At 56.4% G+C, this 17,763-nt stretch overlaps 8 protein-coding genes across 8 annotated transcripts; 7 read left to right on the top strand and 1 right to left on the bottom strand.

The window, feature by feature from the left end:
• Positions 1-1,028: 1,028 nt before the first annotated feature.
• Positions 1,029-3,248, bottom strand: BXZ73DRAFT_38167 (kinase-like protein; the record flags this gene model as incomplete). The annotated part of the gene is made up of 8 exons (XM_048018134.1): positions 1,029-1,296; positions 1,349-1,485; positions 1,540-1,683; positions 1,751-2,087; positions 2,145-2,250; positions 2,316-2,412; positions 2,965-3,087; positions 3,150-3,248. 8 exons carry the CDS (start codon positions 3,246-3,248, stop codon positions 1,029-1,031), a joined length of 1,311 nt encoding a protein of 436 aa, XP_047882994.1.
• A 222-nt stretch (positions 3,249-3,470) lies between these two features.
• BXZ73DRAFT_38631 (A1pp-domain-containing protein) lies at positions 3,471-4,888 on the top strand (the record flags this gene model as incomplete). Its single annotated transcript, XM_048018233.1, has 9 exons — positions 3,471-3,595; positions 3,708-3,772; positions 3,854-3,865; positions 3,929-3,976; positions 4,043-4,106; positions 4,164-4,290; positions 4,363-4,470; positions 4,725-4,777; positions 4,837-4,888. The coding sequence occupies 9 exons, from the start codon at positions 3,471-3,473 to the stop codon at positions 4,886-4,888; spliced, it is 654 nt and encodes a 217-aa protein (XP_047882995.1).
• A 740-nt stretch (positions 4,889-5,628) lies between these two features.
• On the top strand, positions 5,629-7,707 carry BXZ73DRAFT_95993 (general substrate transporter; the record flags this gene model as incomplete). The annotated part of the gene is made up of 11 exons (XM_048026956.1): positions 5,629-5,674; positions 5,764-5,779; positions 5,858-5,866; positions 5,925-6,028; positions 6,085-6,155; positions 6,206-6,306; positions 6,358-6,388; positions 6,442-6,998; positions 7,061-7,367; positions 7,425-7,533; positions 7,595-7,707. The coding sequence occupies 11 exons, from the start codon at positions 5,629-5,631 to the stop codon at positions 7,705-7,707; spliced, it is 1,464 nt and encodes a 487-aa protein (XP_047882996.1).
• Positions 7,708-8,539: 832 nt separating this feature from the next.
• On the top strand, positions 8,540-9,482 carry BXZ73DRAFT_73238 (uncharacterized protein; the record flags this gene model as incomplete). The annotated part of the gene is made up of 4 exons (XM_048021856.1): positions 8,540-8,764; positions 8,828-8,848; positions 8,909-8,992; positions 9,048-9,482. The coding sequence occupies 4 exons, from the start codon at positions 8,540-8,542 to the stop codon at positions 9,480-9,482; spliced, it is 765 nt and encodes a 254-aa protein (XP_047882997.1).
• A 733-nt stretch (positions 9,483-10,215) lies between these two features.
• Positions 10,216-11,140, top strand: BXZ73DRAFT_73239 (uncharacterized protein; the record flags this gene model as incomplete). Its single annotated transcript, XM_048021857.1, has 4 exons — positions 10,216-10,440; positions 10,494-10,514; positions 10,573-10,656; positions 10,715-11,140. 4 exons carry the CDS (start codon positions 10,216-10,218, stop codon positions 11,138-11,140), a joined length of 756 nt encoding a protein of 251 aa, XP_047882998.1.
• Positions 11,141-12,281: 1,141 nt separating this feature from the next.
• BXZ73DRAFT_38216 (NAD-P-binding protein) lies at positions 12,282-13,636 on the top strand (the record flags this gene model as incomplete). Its single annotated transcript, XM_048018145.1, has 5 exons — positions 12,282-12,327; positions 12,381-12,580; positions 12,636-12,737; positions 12,787-13,129; positions 13,233-13,636. 5 exons carry the CDS (start codon positions 12,282-12,284, stop codon positions 13,634-13,636), a joined length of 1,095 nt encoding a protein of 364 aa, XP_047882999.1.
• A 1,137-nt stretch (positions 13,637-14,773) lies between these two features.
• BXZ73DRAFT_73241 (NAD(P)-binding protein) lies at positions 14,774-16,130 on the top strand (the record flags this gene model as incomplete). Its single annotated transcript, XM_048021858.1, has 5 exons — positions 14,774-14,810; positions 14,862-15,061; positions 15,109-15,204; positions 15,262-15,604; positions 15,691-16,130. 5 exons carry the CDS (start codon positions 14,774-14,776, stop codon positions 16,128-16,130), a joined length of 1,116 nt encoding a protein of 371 aa, XP_047883000.1.
• Positions 16,131-16,679: 549 nt separating this feature from the next.
• On the top strand, positions 16,680-17,718 carry BXZ73DRAFT_95999 (uncharacterized protein; the record flags this gene model as incomplete). The annotated part of the gene is made up of 5 exons (XM_048026957.1): positions 16,680-16,719; positions 16,782-16,981; positions 17,034-17,129; positions 17,192-17,534; positions 17,588-17,718. The coding sequence occupies 5 exons, from the start codon at positions 16,680-16,682 to the stop codon at positions 17,716-17,718; spliced, it is 810 nt and encodes a 269-aa protein (XP_047883001.1).
• Between the last annotated feature and the right edge of the window lie 45 nt (positions 17,719-17,763).

Here is a 17,763-nt window from a genome sequence, read left to right on the forward strand (position 1 = left end):
ACGAAAGCGGATGGATGATCGAGCCTATAGGTGGGCAACCATATTCATGGACAGGGCTGCCGAGCAACCTGGCTTGGGGTCCCGCCTCAATTTGGAACCTCTTGTTCTTTTCCGCTGGACCGCTCTCGTGGTGGCCTCGTGTGAGCCTCGTGGGCTGCACAACGGACCGCGAGTTCTCGCGACGTTCGCGGAAATGCCACCGGAGTGCGCACGAGTGGGCGTAAACCATCCGTCGTCGCCCTGCCGACAGATAGACTTCGCCCATGTGGAGAGAACGAGGCGCAGGCAGGCAGCGGAGCCGGCCAAGAAGAAGAGAGATATAGGATTGCACACTTTAGTACAAGACTGGTAGGGTATGGAGCCAGGCGCGCGCCGAGACAAGAAAGCCGAACTGTGAACAACGTGGGGGAACCATGGAGAAGAGCGACAAGTGAAAAGGGGTCGACGAACATGGAACAAGGGCGGGTGGTAGGGTCGGAGGATGCGTGTATGGGGCATTTTCTCCCATATGCAAAATGCGAGAGACATTATGCGTGTGGGGCGTGCGTGGAGAACATGAGGCAGCGGGGGTCCGCGAGTGCGAGCGACCGGGGGAGTGAGTGCATTGACGAGCCTAATCCTTCGAGAATCGGTTTGTCGGGGTGAGTTGCGTATCAAGTCCGGTATTCGTAAACAAGCACAGCGACCGGACCAGCGACGGACTGTGGTGGTAGCGTACAAGGGGGTAACGGAGTAGTAGGCTGTACGCTAAGCGGGGTAATCAGCAGAATGATGCAGGGACACGGGCGCAGATGACTAATGATACAGATTAGGGGGTAACGATAGGTAGTGATGCATGCAAGCGGGATGAGGACGGGAATGGATGAGTGTAGTGCGTGATGCATGGACGTGGATGGTGGTCGTGGGGGATGTTGATGTAAACCAGAATGAGGGAGTGAAGGCAGGATGACCTGAAACCAGCAGAGTACGGACGAACGAAGAGACGTTATAAGGATAGTCGTAGTTGGGTGTTTAAAAGCCGTGAATTATCATGGCTTTGACTCTGTCGAGCCGTCTCCGTTGACAGATGGTATAGGCGGATGCGAGTAGGCGAACTGTTGGGTGGGTATCTCATCTTCGTTGAGGGGGGACCCGGGTCTCGAACCGTGCACCATAGTGGATGTTGGCGCAATCGTGTTCGTGGTAGACGGGGCGATTTCGCTGGCATCCGCATCCGCATGTATGCCGTTGGTGATTGGCTGGTTATGGGGATAGTATGATATCCGCTTGTTCTTCGAGAAGTCGTAGAGCGTGAATCTAGGTCACTCTGTCAGCGCTGGTAGAGAGAGAGAGGAGAATTAGTACATACTGCTCCTCTAGCTGCCGAAGCTCGGGTTTCATCTTCTCGAGGTCAGGGTTCAGCTTCCGCTTCGAATGAACGAGCGGTTTCTCGACCATCAGGAACTCATCGAGCTCATGAGAGACATCAAAGTTCGCCTTTTTCATCTATATTCATGCCGTTAGGCCGCTAACAACATGTGTGCAACAGGCGTTACTCACGTCAGGGACGAACGGAGGCTGGGACTCCTTGTTCTCCAAGGTGTCCCAGTCGATACAGGCCATCCAAGGGTGGTTTCGAATATCCTCGATGCCGAGGTCCCTGTCGCGACACGCCAAGCGCTGCTTGGAATCCCGCGTAAGGAGCTGTGCAGGAACCAGATGTTAGCCAGCGGCTCGCCACGATAAGTCCGGGTCCACTCGGAACACGCACCCCCATGACAAACTGCTGGCCCTCCTTGCTGCATTTTTCCGATGCGCGAGAAGGCAGGCGGACGTGATCCTTGAGAATGGACTGTTTCATCTTCTCCGCAGTGCGACCATCGAACGGTCGTCGGTGGAAGAGGAGCTCCCATGTGACCACACCAAGACTCCACCAGTCCGCGCACCACGTATAGCCCTGGCGACCAATGACCTCGGGGGCCATGTACGCCATGCTGCCCGCGACGCTAGTGTGCATTCGTCGTTCCGAGTAGTGGATGGCGACGTTGAAGTCAGTAACATGGGCATGACCCATGGCATCGAGCAAGATGTTGTCAGGCTTCAAGTCACTACATAGAACGGAAGTCAGAAATGGGCGTGAGAGGCAACGCGAAGCGCTGACATACCGATGGATGATGCGTTTCCGATGGAGGTACTCCAGCGCCGAAGATAGTTCGGCCACCCAGAAACGCACAACTTCTTCGGGGATGTATCGCAACCGCTCCAAGTGGACTGTAAGATGCCGTAACATGAGCCCAAGTTTCAACAACAGCGAGTACTCCCCAATGGTGACTTACAACGCAGGTCCCCGCCGAGCATAAGGTCGAGCACAAAGAAACAGTTCTCGTCGTCTTGGAACGCATAGCGTAAGTTGACGACGAAGGGATGGTCAATCTGTGGAGAAAGCGCGGCTCAGTCACATCACCCTCACGGCTTGACATGATACTGATGGAGACACAGCGGCAGCGGCAGAGTCGTAAAATCCGTGAACACCGTAGCGCGCGCCCTCAAGGCAGACGCGAGCGTAATATACGGAACCGTGATAGGCTGCCGCCACCATGTCCACATGGGGTTGATGGGCATCAGTATATCACGGTGCGCACCTGGTCCCCAAGGAGCAGAGGTTCGGATGGGCGGCATGATGGGCCATGTCCTATGAGGCAACGGTAAAGCATGCAAAGCCTGCCGCAAATAAAACCCAATAAGACCGGACGAAATGCGAGCACCAGGTCAAACGGGCAGCAGCGGCAGGCCAGCAGCCACCGTTCCTGGGGTGCGCGCGCATGACATTGACAGTCTAAGCGCCCGGAAGCGGGAATGACCGCTGGGAAGACCACAGGACGAGCGGTTCGCGTCCTGAGCGTGCTGACGGTGCCAGGCTGAAGCCCCGCGCAGTCTTGCTGAGGTGGAGGGAGACGCATTGCAGCAGAAGGAAAGGTCACGAACCTCCTCCAGTAGACGACGCTCCTGGATGATGTTTGCAACAGCTTTCTGCTTGATGCACTTGGCCTTATCAATGTACTTGAGGGCATACAGCTGCTTGGACTTTTTGTGCTCGACAACGCGAACCTAGAGGGGAGAAAACACGTCGGTGAGCGCAGGCGCGGAGTGGGTGTATGCGCGGGGCGGACCTTGCCGAAAGCACCCTTTCCTACAGCACGGTGAAGATCAAAGTGGAAGAGGTCGACCTCGCCGTCGAAGTTGACGGGATCTGAGCAGCAGTTACCCATGAGTGGGCGTGGTGGGGGTGCGGAGGGAAGGGCGAGAGGGGATGGGTTATGAGCAGGAAGTACAAGACCGACCAAATCCAAGAGGCCAGTGCAGACGCCCGTTCGGTCCCTCTCCGCCGGAGGCGCGGGGGCAGTGCTCGGCTGGCCCGAATCGGCAATCTCGTCCGATCGTCCCATGAGCCGGTCCCCTCAAGCAGCGGCCCCTCGTCCACCACCATCCAGATGCCACTCCATCTCGACAAGATCCCGACGCTGCGCGAGCTGTACACCCGAGGCGTCCTCAAGCCCGCAAAGGTTGCTCCCAGGCACGCCCCGCGCGCTGCCCTCTTGGACCGGGTGTCGCTGTTGTCAGTGGTTCCCTCTGATGTGAACGCCCGGCATCCGCGCGCAACTGATTTGACCCGCCCCCCACGGCGACATTGTCCTCCATCCGTTTGCATGCGCGCGTGTTTGCGCCAGCCAAGGGGACATTACGACACTCGACATTGACTGCATTGTCAACGCCGCGAACCGCTCCCTTCTCGGTACGCCTTTCCTTGTGCCCTTCCTGTCTGGGAACAAGGCTCACCCCCGTGTCCCTCCATGCTCGTGCGACCATTTCGCAGGCGGAGGCGGAGGTAAGCTCTCGCGTGCGCTCCTCGCACCGCCCATTGAAAACCCTGCGCCTGCCGTTTCTCTAGTCGATGGTGCTATCCACGCCGCCGCTGGCCCGTCGCTGCTCGAAGAATGTGAGCGCTTTTCCCATCTTTGATGCTCATTAACCCCGTGCGCCGCTCACGACGTCATTGCATCAGGTCGAAAATTGAACGGATGTGAGACTGGGGACGCGAAGATCACCGGAGGACATGATCTCCCTGCGTACGCCTCCATTTTGATACGTCCCAGCTCGCCCCATTTGACTTTGGATGACCATAGACGCCACATCATTCATACCGTGGGGCCCATTTACTCGTCCTACAAGAAGGAAGAGAAAGCAGAACAGCTCGCCTCTTGTTACAAGACAAGCCTGCAGCTGGTGGTCGCCAGCTCGCTGAAACACGTTGTGCGTACCGATACAAGGTTCAACGTTGAGGTTCTGTGGACACACGCGCTAATCCTTCGTGTCTTTTTATAGGCTTTCCCGTCCGTTTCAACCGGCATTTATGGGTATCCCATTAAAGACGCCACTCATATCGCATTGAACGTTGCGAGAGGATATTTGGACACACCTGAAGGTGACAAGGTGTGTATCCCTAATCTGGGTCGCACTTTCCCACTGCGACTCGCTGCGTGGATGTTCTGTGACACTGGCATACGGGTGCCCTCGATCTCGAGGGAGGCCTACTGTCTCTCCCTCGAAACAACAACTCGCTTCCGAGGGTGGCTTGGCCCCACTGCCTCGTGCTGGTGTGTAGACTGCTTGCGGGTTTCTGTGAGGGAACTATCGAGACGGGAGGGCATGTCCCCTCGGCAATGAGACTGATTCCCTGCCATCAGCTCGACAGGACCATATTTGTCGTCTGGAGTGACGCAGATAAGCTCGTGTACGAGTAAGTGCTCTCGTAGAGATTAGACCCAGAGCAACATGCTTACACATATCCGTTTGCAGGTCTCTGCTTCCTCACTACTTCCCGTCTGAGGACGAAGGAGACACTGTCTAGAGAACTCACGTGAGAGTGAGGAACCATGAGCAGATACCGAGATCCGTGTACGATATGTCGGCTGGCCTTAGATGCGCGCCCACAATGACGGCGCACTCCTAGCCCGGCTTTGGGAGGGTCCCGATTCCCGGCCTCAACGTACCGTGTGGTCAGAACCATGAGGCCAGATTCGTCAAGAATTGGTCTATCTCAGCCGCTCAGCGCTCAGCGCGCGTACCTGGCAAGATGCGCTTCAAATTCCGGTGGGACTTTGGAAGCATCGAAGGTTTCTTCAGCGCCCGCGCATATCGTCCTCTTCCCCAACTTCCCCGCACCCCGCACCTCGGCCTCCACATCCCCACACTCTCCACACACCACGATACCCTAGGTGGTCAACGTAGAGCATGGTCACACTCTACGACCATCATTGCAAGCTCCGAGGCTACACCGGCCCCGGCCCTAAGTCCAGTTGTGGACCCGCCAGCGTCTTGCCGGGCCGCGGCGCGCGCTCGCGTCCTCGCCGTCGCGCATCGTGATTCGTGGGCGCACCCCATGACCAGCGCGCCCAGCTCGCCGGATCTCATATGCGAGGGCCGACGATTCACCGTACGGGCCACGGCGTATGTCGGACACTCCGCGAGACGCATATAAGCAGGCTGCGCGGGGGGCACGCCCGCCTCAGGTCTGTCTGACAGCCTGATATCTCCTCATCCCACACCACACCCCGCTGCACGACTCGTACGAAGGCCAACGACGACACGATGGGGCGCATGTACAACATTGGGCTCGCGCTCTTCTGCTCGATAGGTGCGTCGTGTGTTCGTGCGGGGAATCTCTACGGTCCGTGCGGTTCGGGAATGGCTTCCCGCTGACGGGGGTAACGGCTTTCCATCTAGGTTCCTTCTTGTTCGGGTGAGTCCGGAGTTGCATGCGTTTCGCTGGCAGGTACTGAAGATTGGATTCGGTCGGTGCCTGTCTCGTCCGAAACAGTTATGACAGGTGAGTCGTCGCGCTGTTGCAAAGTTGACGTCTGGTCTCTTATGCATCTTATTTGCAGCGGTATCATCTCCTCTGTGATTACATTCCCCTTCTTCAAGTCGTTCGTGGGACACGAAAGCAATTATGAGAGTCTCTCCGGCGCAGTGGTATCCACTTTTACTGGTATGCATATGCTTCTACGCATTGTACATACATCTACTAACATGCTGCGTGTGCAGGCGGCTGCTTCTTCGGAGCAATGGGCGCCGGGTGGACAAACGACAGGTTTGGTCGCAGGCGCACTATTCAAGTGAGTGCTTGGCCTCACACTAGGTGCAAACTACCAAGCAGTTTCTTTAGCTTGGTGCAATCTTCGCGTTATGGGGATGTGCTATGCAGTCCGGAGCTAACAACTTCGCCTGCATGTTGATTGGTCGTATTGTTGCTGGTTTCGCTATTGGGTGAGTGCTTACGACAAGAACTTGCAACAAGGACGCTTATTCTCATCGCAGCATTCTCTCCATGACCGTCCCTCTGTACAACGTGAGTCATTCTAGAGGAATCATCAAGGCGGCGTCTCTGACACTCTTACTCAGACTGAGATCGCCCCACCGAAACATCGTGGTTTCATGGTCGGTCTCGCGCAGCAAATGATCGGAATTGGCTTCATCGTCGCAAACTGGGTTGGCTACGGCTGCCAATTCCTCGACGGAGACCAGCAATGGCGTCTTCCGCTCGGCCTCCAACTTGTACCCGCCACGCTTTTGCTCGTGGGCTCTGTCTTTATGCCACGCTCCCCGCGTTGGTTGCTCGAACACGGGCACGATGACGAAGCGCTTGCGGTGGTGCGCACGCTCCACAGTGCAAGCTCCTTGGGCGAAGAAGAGGCCGTTGCCGAGTTTGCACAAATGCGCGAGACAATCAAGGCCGAGGCGGTCGTACGCTCGAGGAGCCTCTCCGACCTCTGGGCGACGCGCGGCATGCTCCGCCGGACCCTGGTCGCGGTCGGCGTCCAGGTGTTCGGCCAGTTCTCGGGCATTAACGTCATCAACTACTTTGGTCCGTCGATGTACAAGGCACTGGGTTTGAGCGACAGCCAGTCGCTGCTCGTCCAGGGCATTTACGGCGCCGTCGGACCGATTACGAACTTCTTGTGCGTCTCCCTTGGTCTGGGCCAATTGGTATTCGACGATAGCTGACCCTCGTTCCGCGCAGCTTCATCACCCTCATCCTCGACACTGTCGGACGCAAGAAGCCGCTCATGTTCGGCGCGGGCAGCTTCATCGTCACGTACTCCGTCCTCACCGCCATCGTCGCCTCCTTCCCGCCCGACGAGTCCACGAACTTGGCGGCCCAGCGTGCGGGCATTGCTATGATTTTCCTCACGAGCATCTTCTTCTCGGTCAGCTTCGGCCCTGTGTCCTGGGTGCTTGCCTCGGAGGTCTTCCCCACCCGCACTCGGTCTATCGGCACGAGTGTTGCAACGTGCGCGAATTGGGCCTTCAACGTCCTCTTTTCGCAGGTGTGTTTATGCTCCGCCCTCGGAAATGCTTTGGAAGGGACGCTCATACTCTGTCAGGTTTCCAACATCGCTATCGTGAACATTTCCTGGAAATACTACATTATCTTCATCTGCCTTAATGCCATAGACTTCGTCATCATTGCTTTCTTCTTCCCCGAAACCAAAGGTGCGTCCGATGATTCTTCAAGCGCGCTTTGTGTGGTTCTCATACCATAAATGACTTGCAGGGAAGACGCTCGAAGAGATGGCAGAAATCTTCGGTGACGAGATCGACGCTCATGACGTTCTGTCGTCCACCGCGGCGCACGAGAAGCTCGAACACCACTTCGAGAAGGCTTGAAGGGCCTCCTTTTGGCCAAGATCTCTATTCTGCCACATCATTTGTACTATAGTCTTCACTCACGGTTGATGCTCTCTCATGACTCTACGATGTAAAGGGAAGTTTCCAATGCTATCGTTGCTGGATACTGGAGTGGCGTCTACTGCGTGCTGGGGGCTTCGTCACTAAGCCACGTGCCGAAGAACATCGACAAGTGCTTTGCCTGTCCTCAAGGCCCTCTACCGCCAACATAAGTAAGGACTTACATTCTCGGAGACGATCAACAGCGCACAGACCAGGGCTACAGAACTTGGTTGCCGAGGCGGTGAAATCAAACAGATGACATCATGAATCACAGTGCTGCGAGGACTTGTAAAGTTGTACTTGTGTCCGCGAAACAAACGTTGTTGATTTCAAATTAGCGCCTGCCAAGCACACGTGAGTAATATCATAAGGCACGCATCCTGCGAACCTTGGGTGCAGGCCCCGAGGGAGCAATTGTCGTAGTCTTCAGACGAAAACATGTCTCCGCCCATCTTCCGGACAGCAATAGCGATGGACGTGAACTCAAGCACTCACTGTACCTCAAGAGCCAACCAGTCAAGACACGGCCCAGCCTCACCGCGGCGCGTGTTTTACCACCCCGCATGGTTCGTCTAGCACATGCATCAAAGATTCAAAACGGTGTGCTCCGGTCGCCCACAAGCCCCGTGCCGTGCCGTGCCCCTTGACGACTCGAGCGCTGGTGTTGCGATCATCATTTTGACGTTGCTTCGCCCTCCTTCTCCTCCTCTCCTTGAGTTTCCCTGCGCTGTCCCGTCTCCCAAGTCCTGTTTGCGACGCTCTCTGCGCCATGCTTTCTCCTGTCACTCTCTTACAACTCACGGTCTTTTTCTCGGCTCTTGCCAGCTCCACTACCTTTGTCGCGGGCGAGCCTCACAGCCCCAAGTTCGCTCATCGCCACCATGGAATGCCCGCGTACAGTTTGGAAAAGCGCGACCAGTTCGACAACGCGCCGATGACTTACTTTGATGCGGGGCTGAATGCTTGCGGGACGGTGGACTCGGCCCAAGATTTCGTAAGTCCATTCGAGCGCCAGATAATTCACGTTCTCCGAAGCTCACCCTCCACAACCCGGTAGATTGTGGCTATCTCTAAGATTGTGAGCCTGAGATGACTGAGTACATCCTGGCCCTTCTCATTCATGCGCGCGTCGTGTCAGATGTGGGACGGAGGGGCGCACTGCTACAAGCCCATCACCATCCACTACAACGGCGCCACTGTGCACGCCAAGGTCACAGACGAGGTGCGTCCTCCAGACCGTCGCGCGGAGGCTAGTTCGTAACTAGAGATCGGCGCAGTGCGAGAACTGCCCATGGGGTGCGATCGACCTCTCGCACGGTGCCGCGCGGGCCGTCATGGGCCCCAACTTCATCGACATCGGAGAGGTGTACGGCAGCTGGAGCTACGACGGGGACGCGCCCGCTACTACCACCACGCACAAGCCCAAGCCCACCACCACCACCACCCATTCGTCCACCACCACCCACAAGACATCGACTTCGACTTCGACTTCGACTTCGACCTCGACCTCGACCTCGACCTCAACTTCGACCTCGGCTTCGACGACGCACCTTAGCACGTCCACGAAGACCTCAAGCTCGTCTTCTTCGTCGTCTACGACGTCGTCGGCCCCGGCCGTGACCCACACGGTGTTCCAGAGCGGAGGCGTCCAGCAGCTCAACCTGGCGTTCCTCCAGTTGACCAACGTCTTGATTGATGCGTCGGAGAAGTGATGTTGAGGCCCATCCTTTTGCATTGCTTCACGGTATCAAGTGCGATTCCGTGAAGTTGGATTCCTATGATATATGGTGCCATGTTGCTCCTCGCGATGTACCTGTCCGGATGTTGCACGTGTTCCTGTCGATGAAATATACAGCAGGATCGGCGCACGATAGTCCCAAAGATTCCGTGCGCGGTAGGACGAAATCGTAGAGACACAAGAGGTGAGAGGCGAGGCACTCGGTCTGATCCGGGCCCCGGAAGGGCGGCCCGGCTTTCCGTTGCTCATGCTCTGTGCGGACAGCGCTTTCGTCGCGATCGTTTCTGCAGTGACTCCACCACGCGAAAATCATCACTGCAGTACTGCCGCGTGCCGATTCAACATGTAAAGTATGTCTTCAGCGTTCGGATTTCGACTCGGGTCCCTTGCTGAGAATGAGACAAACAACTGAACGGCTGGCAGAGTACTTCAACTGGAGAGGCTGACGGTCTTTCAAAGCTTCTGGCTTCAGTCTTCTGGCTTCGGTGTATTGCAACGAGCTCTCATTTCGTACTGCCCTTTGCTTGATGACTGTGGTCGCGTTATGCCAGTAGGACTACTTTACTCAGCGTTGACAGCTCGTCGCTTCCGACACCCACGCCCCATTCCCGATTGTATATAAATGCCACGAAGTGTCCTCTTTTCCTCCCCTTCTTCGTCCTCTATTCCGTCCTCGCTCAGGGTCCTCTGCCTTCGCTCTCGTCGAGATGCTCTTCTCCGCCTTTCCTTCGCACATCACGCTCTTTGTTTCAGTCCTCACCAGTCTCAGCGTCACTTGCGGACAGTCGTCACCACATGCCGCCAAGTTCGGTTTGCGCCACCATGGACCCGACCGCGGCTTGTTCAAGCGAGACGAGTTCGCAAACACAAAGTTCACGACCTACGTTGCAGGTCCCAATGCCTGCAATAAGGTGGATCAGGGTGGCGACTTGGTACGTACCGTCGTCGCTGCGAAATCCGCATTCTGCTTAGCATGGATGTACAGGTCATCGCCATAAGTGCAGAGGTAGGACGGCTAGCCAACTTGGACTGTCTCTTGTCCTGATCGAGAAACCGTCGTTCAGCAATGGGATGGGGGCGCCCACTGCTTCAAGCCCGTTACCCTGCATTACAACGGTGTCACTGCACACGCTAAGGTCACCGATGAGGTGTGTAATTCCTTTCTCCCGCGATTTCATGCATTCTTAGATGCATCATCCGGTCTAGTGCATGGGTTGCCCCTTCGGAGCTATCGATCTCTCGTTCGGTCTCGCTGAGATCATCATGGGCTCTGACTTCCTCGACATCGGCGCTGTCTTTGGCAGTTGGAGCTTCGACGACGACACACCCCTTAGTGCCTCGAAGACATCCACGAAGGTGACCTCCACTACTTCCCGCAGCAGCTCGTCGACATCGTCGATTCCCACCAGCACCTCCTCCGAGTTGGTAACGACCAGCAGCTCAACCCCGACAGCGTCGACAGCGTCAGCCTCTTCGTCGTTCAGATTGCTCGGCACCAGCACCGCTGCATCCTCGTCCACATCCCCGGAGTCGTCTCAGGTCGCGTATCAAAGTGGTGGTGTCGAACAGCTCAATCTCGCGTTCGTCCGACTCAGCGACGCCGTCCTCTTTGCTTCCTCCCTCACGTCCTAAAAATAACTTGGGCTTTGTCTTCATGTTCGGGGTATGTTTTGGTGCCGTGTTATGAATACCGTGAACCCTCCTTCTGCGTGGCCCACTCGACTAGCATAGTGTCCCCGATCTCATTCGTGTACGGTCCGAATGCTATACTGCCTTCAAGGGCGCCGCGAGCATTCTTTCCTTTCATCGTCGTGTGTTTTCGTTCAGCCATCGCCACCACTTTTGAATGCCCATGCCAGCGAGCGAGTATACGCGACATTGAATCTGATAAAAATTTCCCCCATGGACGCTGTCAACAGTCAACGGCATCATGTTCATGTCGTCTGAAGCGCGGAAGCACGATGCCGGCGCGGCGGCCAGACGTCGGAATGGGGGAGGCACTTCTTATCCATGGCGTTCAGACAGACCATGAACGAGGACGCTCAATCTCCCGAGGCCTCTGAGATTCAGGCTTTCCTCGATTGTACATTAACGTGGTCAGGAAAGAAATCTCTCCTTGATGTCAGTGTTTTCCCTTTTGCGTCGGCGGACGAGAGTCTCTTTATTGGTCAGTGAGCCCTCCCCGGCTGAGGCCGATCTACAAAACAGGGGACGCCTCGAAGCACCATGGATTGGAGGCTGCTAAACAGGAACCTCGTAATACCCTGGCGGGGCCGGTTTGGGGAAAACGAGACGAGAAAATGGGAGGAGCTGCAGGGGCTGCGACTCTGCGAGGCGCTATCATGAGTGAGTGAGGAGACTGGTAGGACTCGAGTCCCTGTGACAAGTGGAGACGAGAATTGTACGACCATCAAAGCGTGCAAACCTGCCGGTCCATCGATGGTTCGAGATCCTGCGAGAGCTTAGAGCATGGTGCAGCTTCCAGCGCCGGGTGAGAGCGGTGTCTGCAGTCTTGTGCTACAAGGAGGCTTCTGAGTTGAAGCATGATATGCAAAAGGGGGGCATGTGATGTCAAAAGTGTCCGGAGTGGTTGGGAAAGTTGGCACCGACAAGGATGACGTCGGAATTCCATTGGACGTGGTTTAGTAAGACCAGGGCAGATAGGGACTGGCGGTGGGATATATATAAAAGCACTCCTCGATCCTCGGGATCCGTCCAGGCTGCCTTCAAGTTCTGTTTTTTGATCTGACTCGATCAACGTCGACGATCCAGAATGACGACATCCCGCAAGACGCCCATTTTGCTCACTGGCGCCACCGGTCCGTCCTTTCCCTTGGCCACCGTCATCATGACCTTCATCTCCCCTCTCTAGGCTACATCGGAGGCGCCGTCCTTGCGCATCTACTCAACCATCCTAACGCGAGCAACTTCGAGATATGCACCATCGTCCGTAACTCGGCGAAGGCCAGCGCGTTACGGTCCAAGTTCGGTGTAAATGTCGTCGAAGGCACCTTCCAAGACCTTGACAAAGTCGAGTCTCTGGCCGAAAAGTCGCATGTCATCTTCCACCTTGTGGGCACCCTTCACTCAGCACATGGCATGACATACACTGACCGCACTCTTTCAGGCCGACGCAGATGACGAATCATTCATGAAAGCTATTTTGGCGGGCATGCGCAAGAGGCACGTAACGCTTGGCGACCTCCCTGTCTTGATTCATACTGCAAGTGTCCCTGATGTCCCGACCTTTTTATCGTGCACATACTCATCTGCCTTAGTCTGGTACAGGGGTCATCGTCGACGATGCCCGTGGTGCGTTCGCAAGCGAGACGATCTACAACGACAACGACGTCACCCAGATGAAGTCCATTCCGGACACGGCGTTTCATCGTAACGTCGACTTGCTTGTCTTCAATGCGGATACCGAAGGATACATCCGCGGAAACATCGTCGCTCCATCTACTGTCTATGGGATCGCGAAGAACGCCCTCGTGAACGCTGGCGTTGCCAACGACCATTCCATCCAGATCCCGATTCTTGTCAGGGCTTCGCTTGCAAGAGGACGCGCTGGAGTGGTTGGAGAAGGAAAGGCGATCTGGCCGGACGTCCACATTGATGACCGTGAGTACCATGCTTTTTGTCTCGCGTTCTCTTGCCCCATCCCGTGTATCCTGTCAGTGCTCGTTCCGGACATCCCGCATACTGAAACGATGCCCGTTTACAGTCGCGGGCCTCTACATTTCCATCTTCAACGCCATTGTCAACAAACCGGACACCACGGGCCATGGGTTCGAGGGCTTCTACTTCGGCGAGAACGGCGAACACTCCTGGATGTCAATTTCGTGCGCCATCGGAGATGCGATGGTCGCTCTCGGATACACCTCCGATGCCTCTCCCTCGCCCTTCTCGACCGAAGAGCTCATCAAATACTTCGGGAGCGAGGCAGCGGGCTTGTACTCGGGGACGAACGCCCGCTGCCGTGCTGACCGCGGCCGCGCTCTGGGCTGGAAGCCGAAGTATACGACGTTGGATATGCTGAAGAGTGTACGGGATGAGGTGGAACATTATGGCGAGCTTATGAAGGGGGGCAAGCTCGACTTCAAGTTCGAGCCGGCGGCTGGGAAGTAGACGAGGAAGTACAGAAGTAGTCACATGTGAGTGTGTACTAGGTTATTACATGAACGAACCATGAACCTCGCTCCCCTACAGACAGAAGCCAAGGCGAGCTGGAGCACGTCCCCGTGCTATCCCAAGACCAACCAGATCGATACCTCGCTGCCATCCAAGTTCTACCTCGACCTCATCGCACCATTCTCCCGCCGGCAGGCGGGTCTCCTCATCCAGCTCCACACGGGCCACGTTCCTCTCCAAGCCCATCTTCACCGCATACGTCACGCGGACACCGACATCTGCCCGGTATGTGGAGCAGGGGCCGAAACGGTGGTACACTTCTTGCTCCGCATATTCAGGCGAACGCATGACGCATATCCACATGAAGCTCGGGAGGAAAGGTAGCAAGCTCGAGTACTTACTTAGTAGTGTAGACGCGCTGCCACAGCTCTTTGCATACATTGACGCAACGGAACGACTCTGACAGACCTTTGGACCTCTCGCCGACCCCGACGACGAACACCCCGCCACACCCTCGACATCGACATCCACTGATCGGCGAACACGCCAGCGCACTACACCGACCCATCGACCTCCACGACCACACCCCGCGCCGGCCCGACAACCACAGCGCACCACCTCCGGAAGTAAATAGGCGGCGGGCGAGCCGTCCGGCGACCAGAGTCGACGGCACTCCCACACTGCAAGCTGCGCGGCGCACGAAGTGAATGTCGCCCCAGTGCCTCGGCCACACATAGTCAGTATCGTATGTTACTACCCTCACCTCCCACGCTCTGACCCACCCTCCTCCCGCCCCTCTCGCTTCCCCCTCCCCTGATTCCTAAATTTACTTGTCCAGCGGGTATGGCCATTGATCATCGAATCTCGATGCATCAACCGATCGGGTGTTATGAATGCGAAGATATGAAGTCATAGGTCCCGGTCGGCATGCACATGAAGTCTGACCCCTCAGTAGTTTATATGGGTGACTCAGCTACGATGAAGTCTCCCCCGCGCTCGGAACCGTCAATTCAGTGCGCCCACATGTCGACCGAGCCTAAGGCGCCTCGCCTACGTTGGCGAGTGGGGCTTGCAAGATATAAATACACGGGAGACAGAGGAAGACGTCGTCGCTGTCCCAGCACGAGCATCGTCATGCTCAACACACCCATTCTTGTAATTGGGGCCACAGGTACGTTAATCTTGTCTGCTAGTGCTTCCTGTTCTCATCCGATTCGCCCAGGATATATTGGCGGCGAGTTCCTCGCCCGCTTTTTCAAGCATCCCGACATCAATGAGTACGAGATCACCTGCTATGTTCGTAGCGCTGACAAGGCCAAACTCCTCGAGTCCAAATTCGGCGTACATACCGCTGTCGGGTCTTTTCGGGAGCTTGAGAAGATAGAGATTCTCGCGGAGAACGCTCACATCATCATCAATTTAGTGAGTATCAGTCTTGCTTCGACGGTCTACATCTGACTGTTCCCCAGGGCGATTCTGATGATGACGAGCTCACAAGGGCCTTTTTACGGGGTCTCCATAAGAGACACGAGAAGCTCGGCGATGTGCCGATCTTTATCCACACTGTGAGTCTCGTCTATCTTCCTTTTGATGCCGTGTCTTATGCACGTGTATCACACCAGTCCGGCACGGGCACCCTCACGGACAGTGGGCGCGGCGTGCGCGACAGCGATATAATCTACAGCGACCTCAACATCGAGCAGATAAAGTCCATCCCGGATACCGCCGTCCATCGCAACGTTGACGGCCTCATCGCACGCGAGGACGCCAAAGGATACTTCCGCGGATACATCATAGTCCCCTCCACCGTCTACGCGATTGCGAAGAACCCTCTGGTCGAAGCCGGCATCGCCAATGCGCACTCCGTCCAGATCCCCATGTTCATCAGGGCCGCGCTGAAGAGGAAGCGTGCCGGAATGGTTGGGCTGGGGAAGGGGACTATGCTGGACATTCATATCGAGGACCGTGAGTGACTCCCCGTTACTTTCTCCCCCTTGAAGTGTCTGTGTCCGCGTCGAGTGCATACGCTAACCCTCCGCGCCAATATCCAGTGTCCGAACTCTACATCGTCGTCTTCGACGCCATCGCCGCCGCCACGGCCGGTCACGGCTGGGAAGGCTTCTACTTCGCCGAGAACGGCGAGCACAACTGGTATCAGATCGCCCGCGCGATCGGCGAGGCTATGCTTGACCTCAGGCTCACCGACAACGCGGAGCCGACGTCTTTCAAGGCTCCGGAGGAGCTCGTCGACGCGTTCGGGCTCGAGGAGTACGGGTGGTACCACGGCTGCAATGGGCGGGCGCGGGCAGACCGTGCGCGCGCGCTCGGGTGGAAGGCCAAGTACACGACGGCAGACATGCTTGCGAGCGTCCGGCCGGAGGTGGAGTATTGGGCGAAGAGGCATGCGGAGGGGTCGTTGACGGGCAGGGAGAACAAGTTGGATGAGAGCTGGGTGGGGGTCGTCCGGCAACTCAGGGCGTCGAACAAGTAGTGGCTTTTTTTTGAGAGGTGAACCTCATCGAAATGTATGATGTTGTCACGGTGGCTCCTGATTATGTGTTCTCTTCTAGCGTTTGAATAGACGATGTATCCGGTATCTTCGGCGGTTTCGTCAACACCTCCAAGAAACGGCATCCCGATTTAGCAAGAATAGGAGTATCGTTTGGGAAACCCACACCATATGATTTTGCAAAGGACTCGTCCGTGGCGTTTCAAATTGGGGTGGTATCTGCGTTTGTCCTCCGAACGTCGCTTTTTTTTTTAGTCATGATCCGGTTTAAATCGGCCAATGCTCATATCAAACGAAGCGTTCAGCGTAGTAAGGTTGGAAATGTCTCTTTCGGCAGCTTGGTCAAGACGCTCTGGGTTTGTCTTCGGGCGGAATGCTACCACCCACACCATACTATGAGAAGTACTCCCGTTCCATTCATTCGCCGGTTCTTTCGGTTTGACCGATCTCGGAAACAGTGACTCAGCGTCCGTCCCATCTACATCAGAGCTCGCGACGCAGGTTTACAGGCATCTGCAACCTCTCAACAAGATGACCACCAAGACTTCCATCTTCCTCACCGGCGCTACTGGTACGCAATCCTCTACGATTACCCACCTCTTCTAACCAACGCCCCCTGCGTTATGTGAACAGGTTTGATCGATGGATCCGTACTCGCACGTCTTCTCGCACATCCTAAGGCTGCAGACTTCGAGATTATTGCTCTGGTACGCAGCGAGGCGAAAGGGAGGCTTTTGCAGGCGAACTTCGGCGTGAAGCCTCTCGTCGGCAGCTTGCAAGATGTCGACAAGATCGCCGCCGTTTCCGAGGCTGCGAACGTTATCATCAACACGGTAAGTACCCGAGTCCATAACGCATGCGACGATCACTGAAAGACTTGTTCAGGCCGACTGTGACGACCTCCCTTCCGCCGAGGCCATTTTGTCCGGTATGAAAGCTCGCCACGATAAGACCGGAGAGGTGCCCATCTTGATACACACTGTACGCGTCAACGCGTTGTCCGGCACTGGCCTGTAGTCACGCTGACAGTTTCTATCCGGCAGTCCGGCACTGCCATGCTTATCAACGACGCCAAAGGTGTCTACCTCGCGGAGACAGTCTATGATGACATGAACCTTGAGCAAATCAAGTCCATCCCCCCATCGGCTCTCCACCGCCATGTCGACATCCCTATCGTCGAGGCTGACGTCGCCGGATACATCCGCGCGCACATCGTGGCGCCGAGCGTCGTCTACGGGGTCGCAAAGCACGCGCTCGTCGACGCCGGGATCGCCAACCCGTTCAGCATGTGCGGTCAGCTTCTCGCGCGCGCTGCCATCAAGCGTGGTCGCCCGGTGATCGTCGGCGAGGGGAAGTGCTCATGGAGTCACGTGCACATCGACGACAGTGCGTGGTTCTCGTGTTTTTGTCACTAGCGGGCGCGGACTGACGTTAATTAGGCACGAACTGTCGGTGCAAGGGGAGCCGATCTCGGGGTCAAGTTGGGTGGAAGCCGAGGCACGACATGAAGAACTTTGACGCGAGCACTGTGGAAGACTTCCGGGGGGTACTAGAGACGGAGAACAAATAGCTGGGTGGCTCAGTAGGTTGCAGGCGCCGGCCGCGACGACTCGAT

The sequence above is a fragment of the Epithele typhae genome (genome assembly GCF_022376455.1).
Source record: "Epithele typhae strain CBS 203.58 chromosome Unknown BXZ73scaffold_2, whole genome shotgun sequence".
NCBI classification, from domain to species: domain Eukaryota; kingdom Fungi; phylum Basidiomycota; class Agaricomycetes; order Polyporales; family Epitheliaceae; genus Epithele; species Epithele typhae.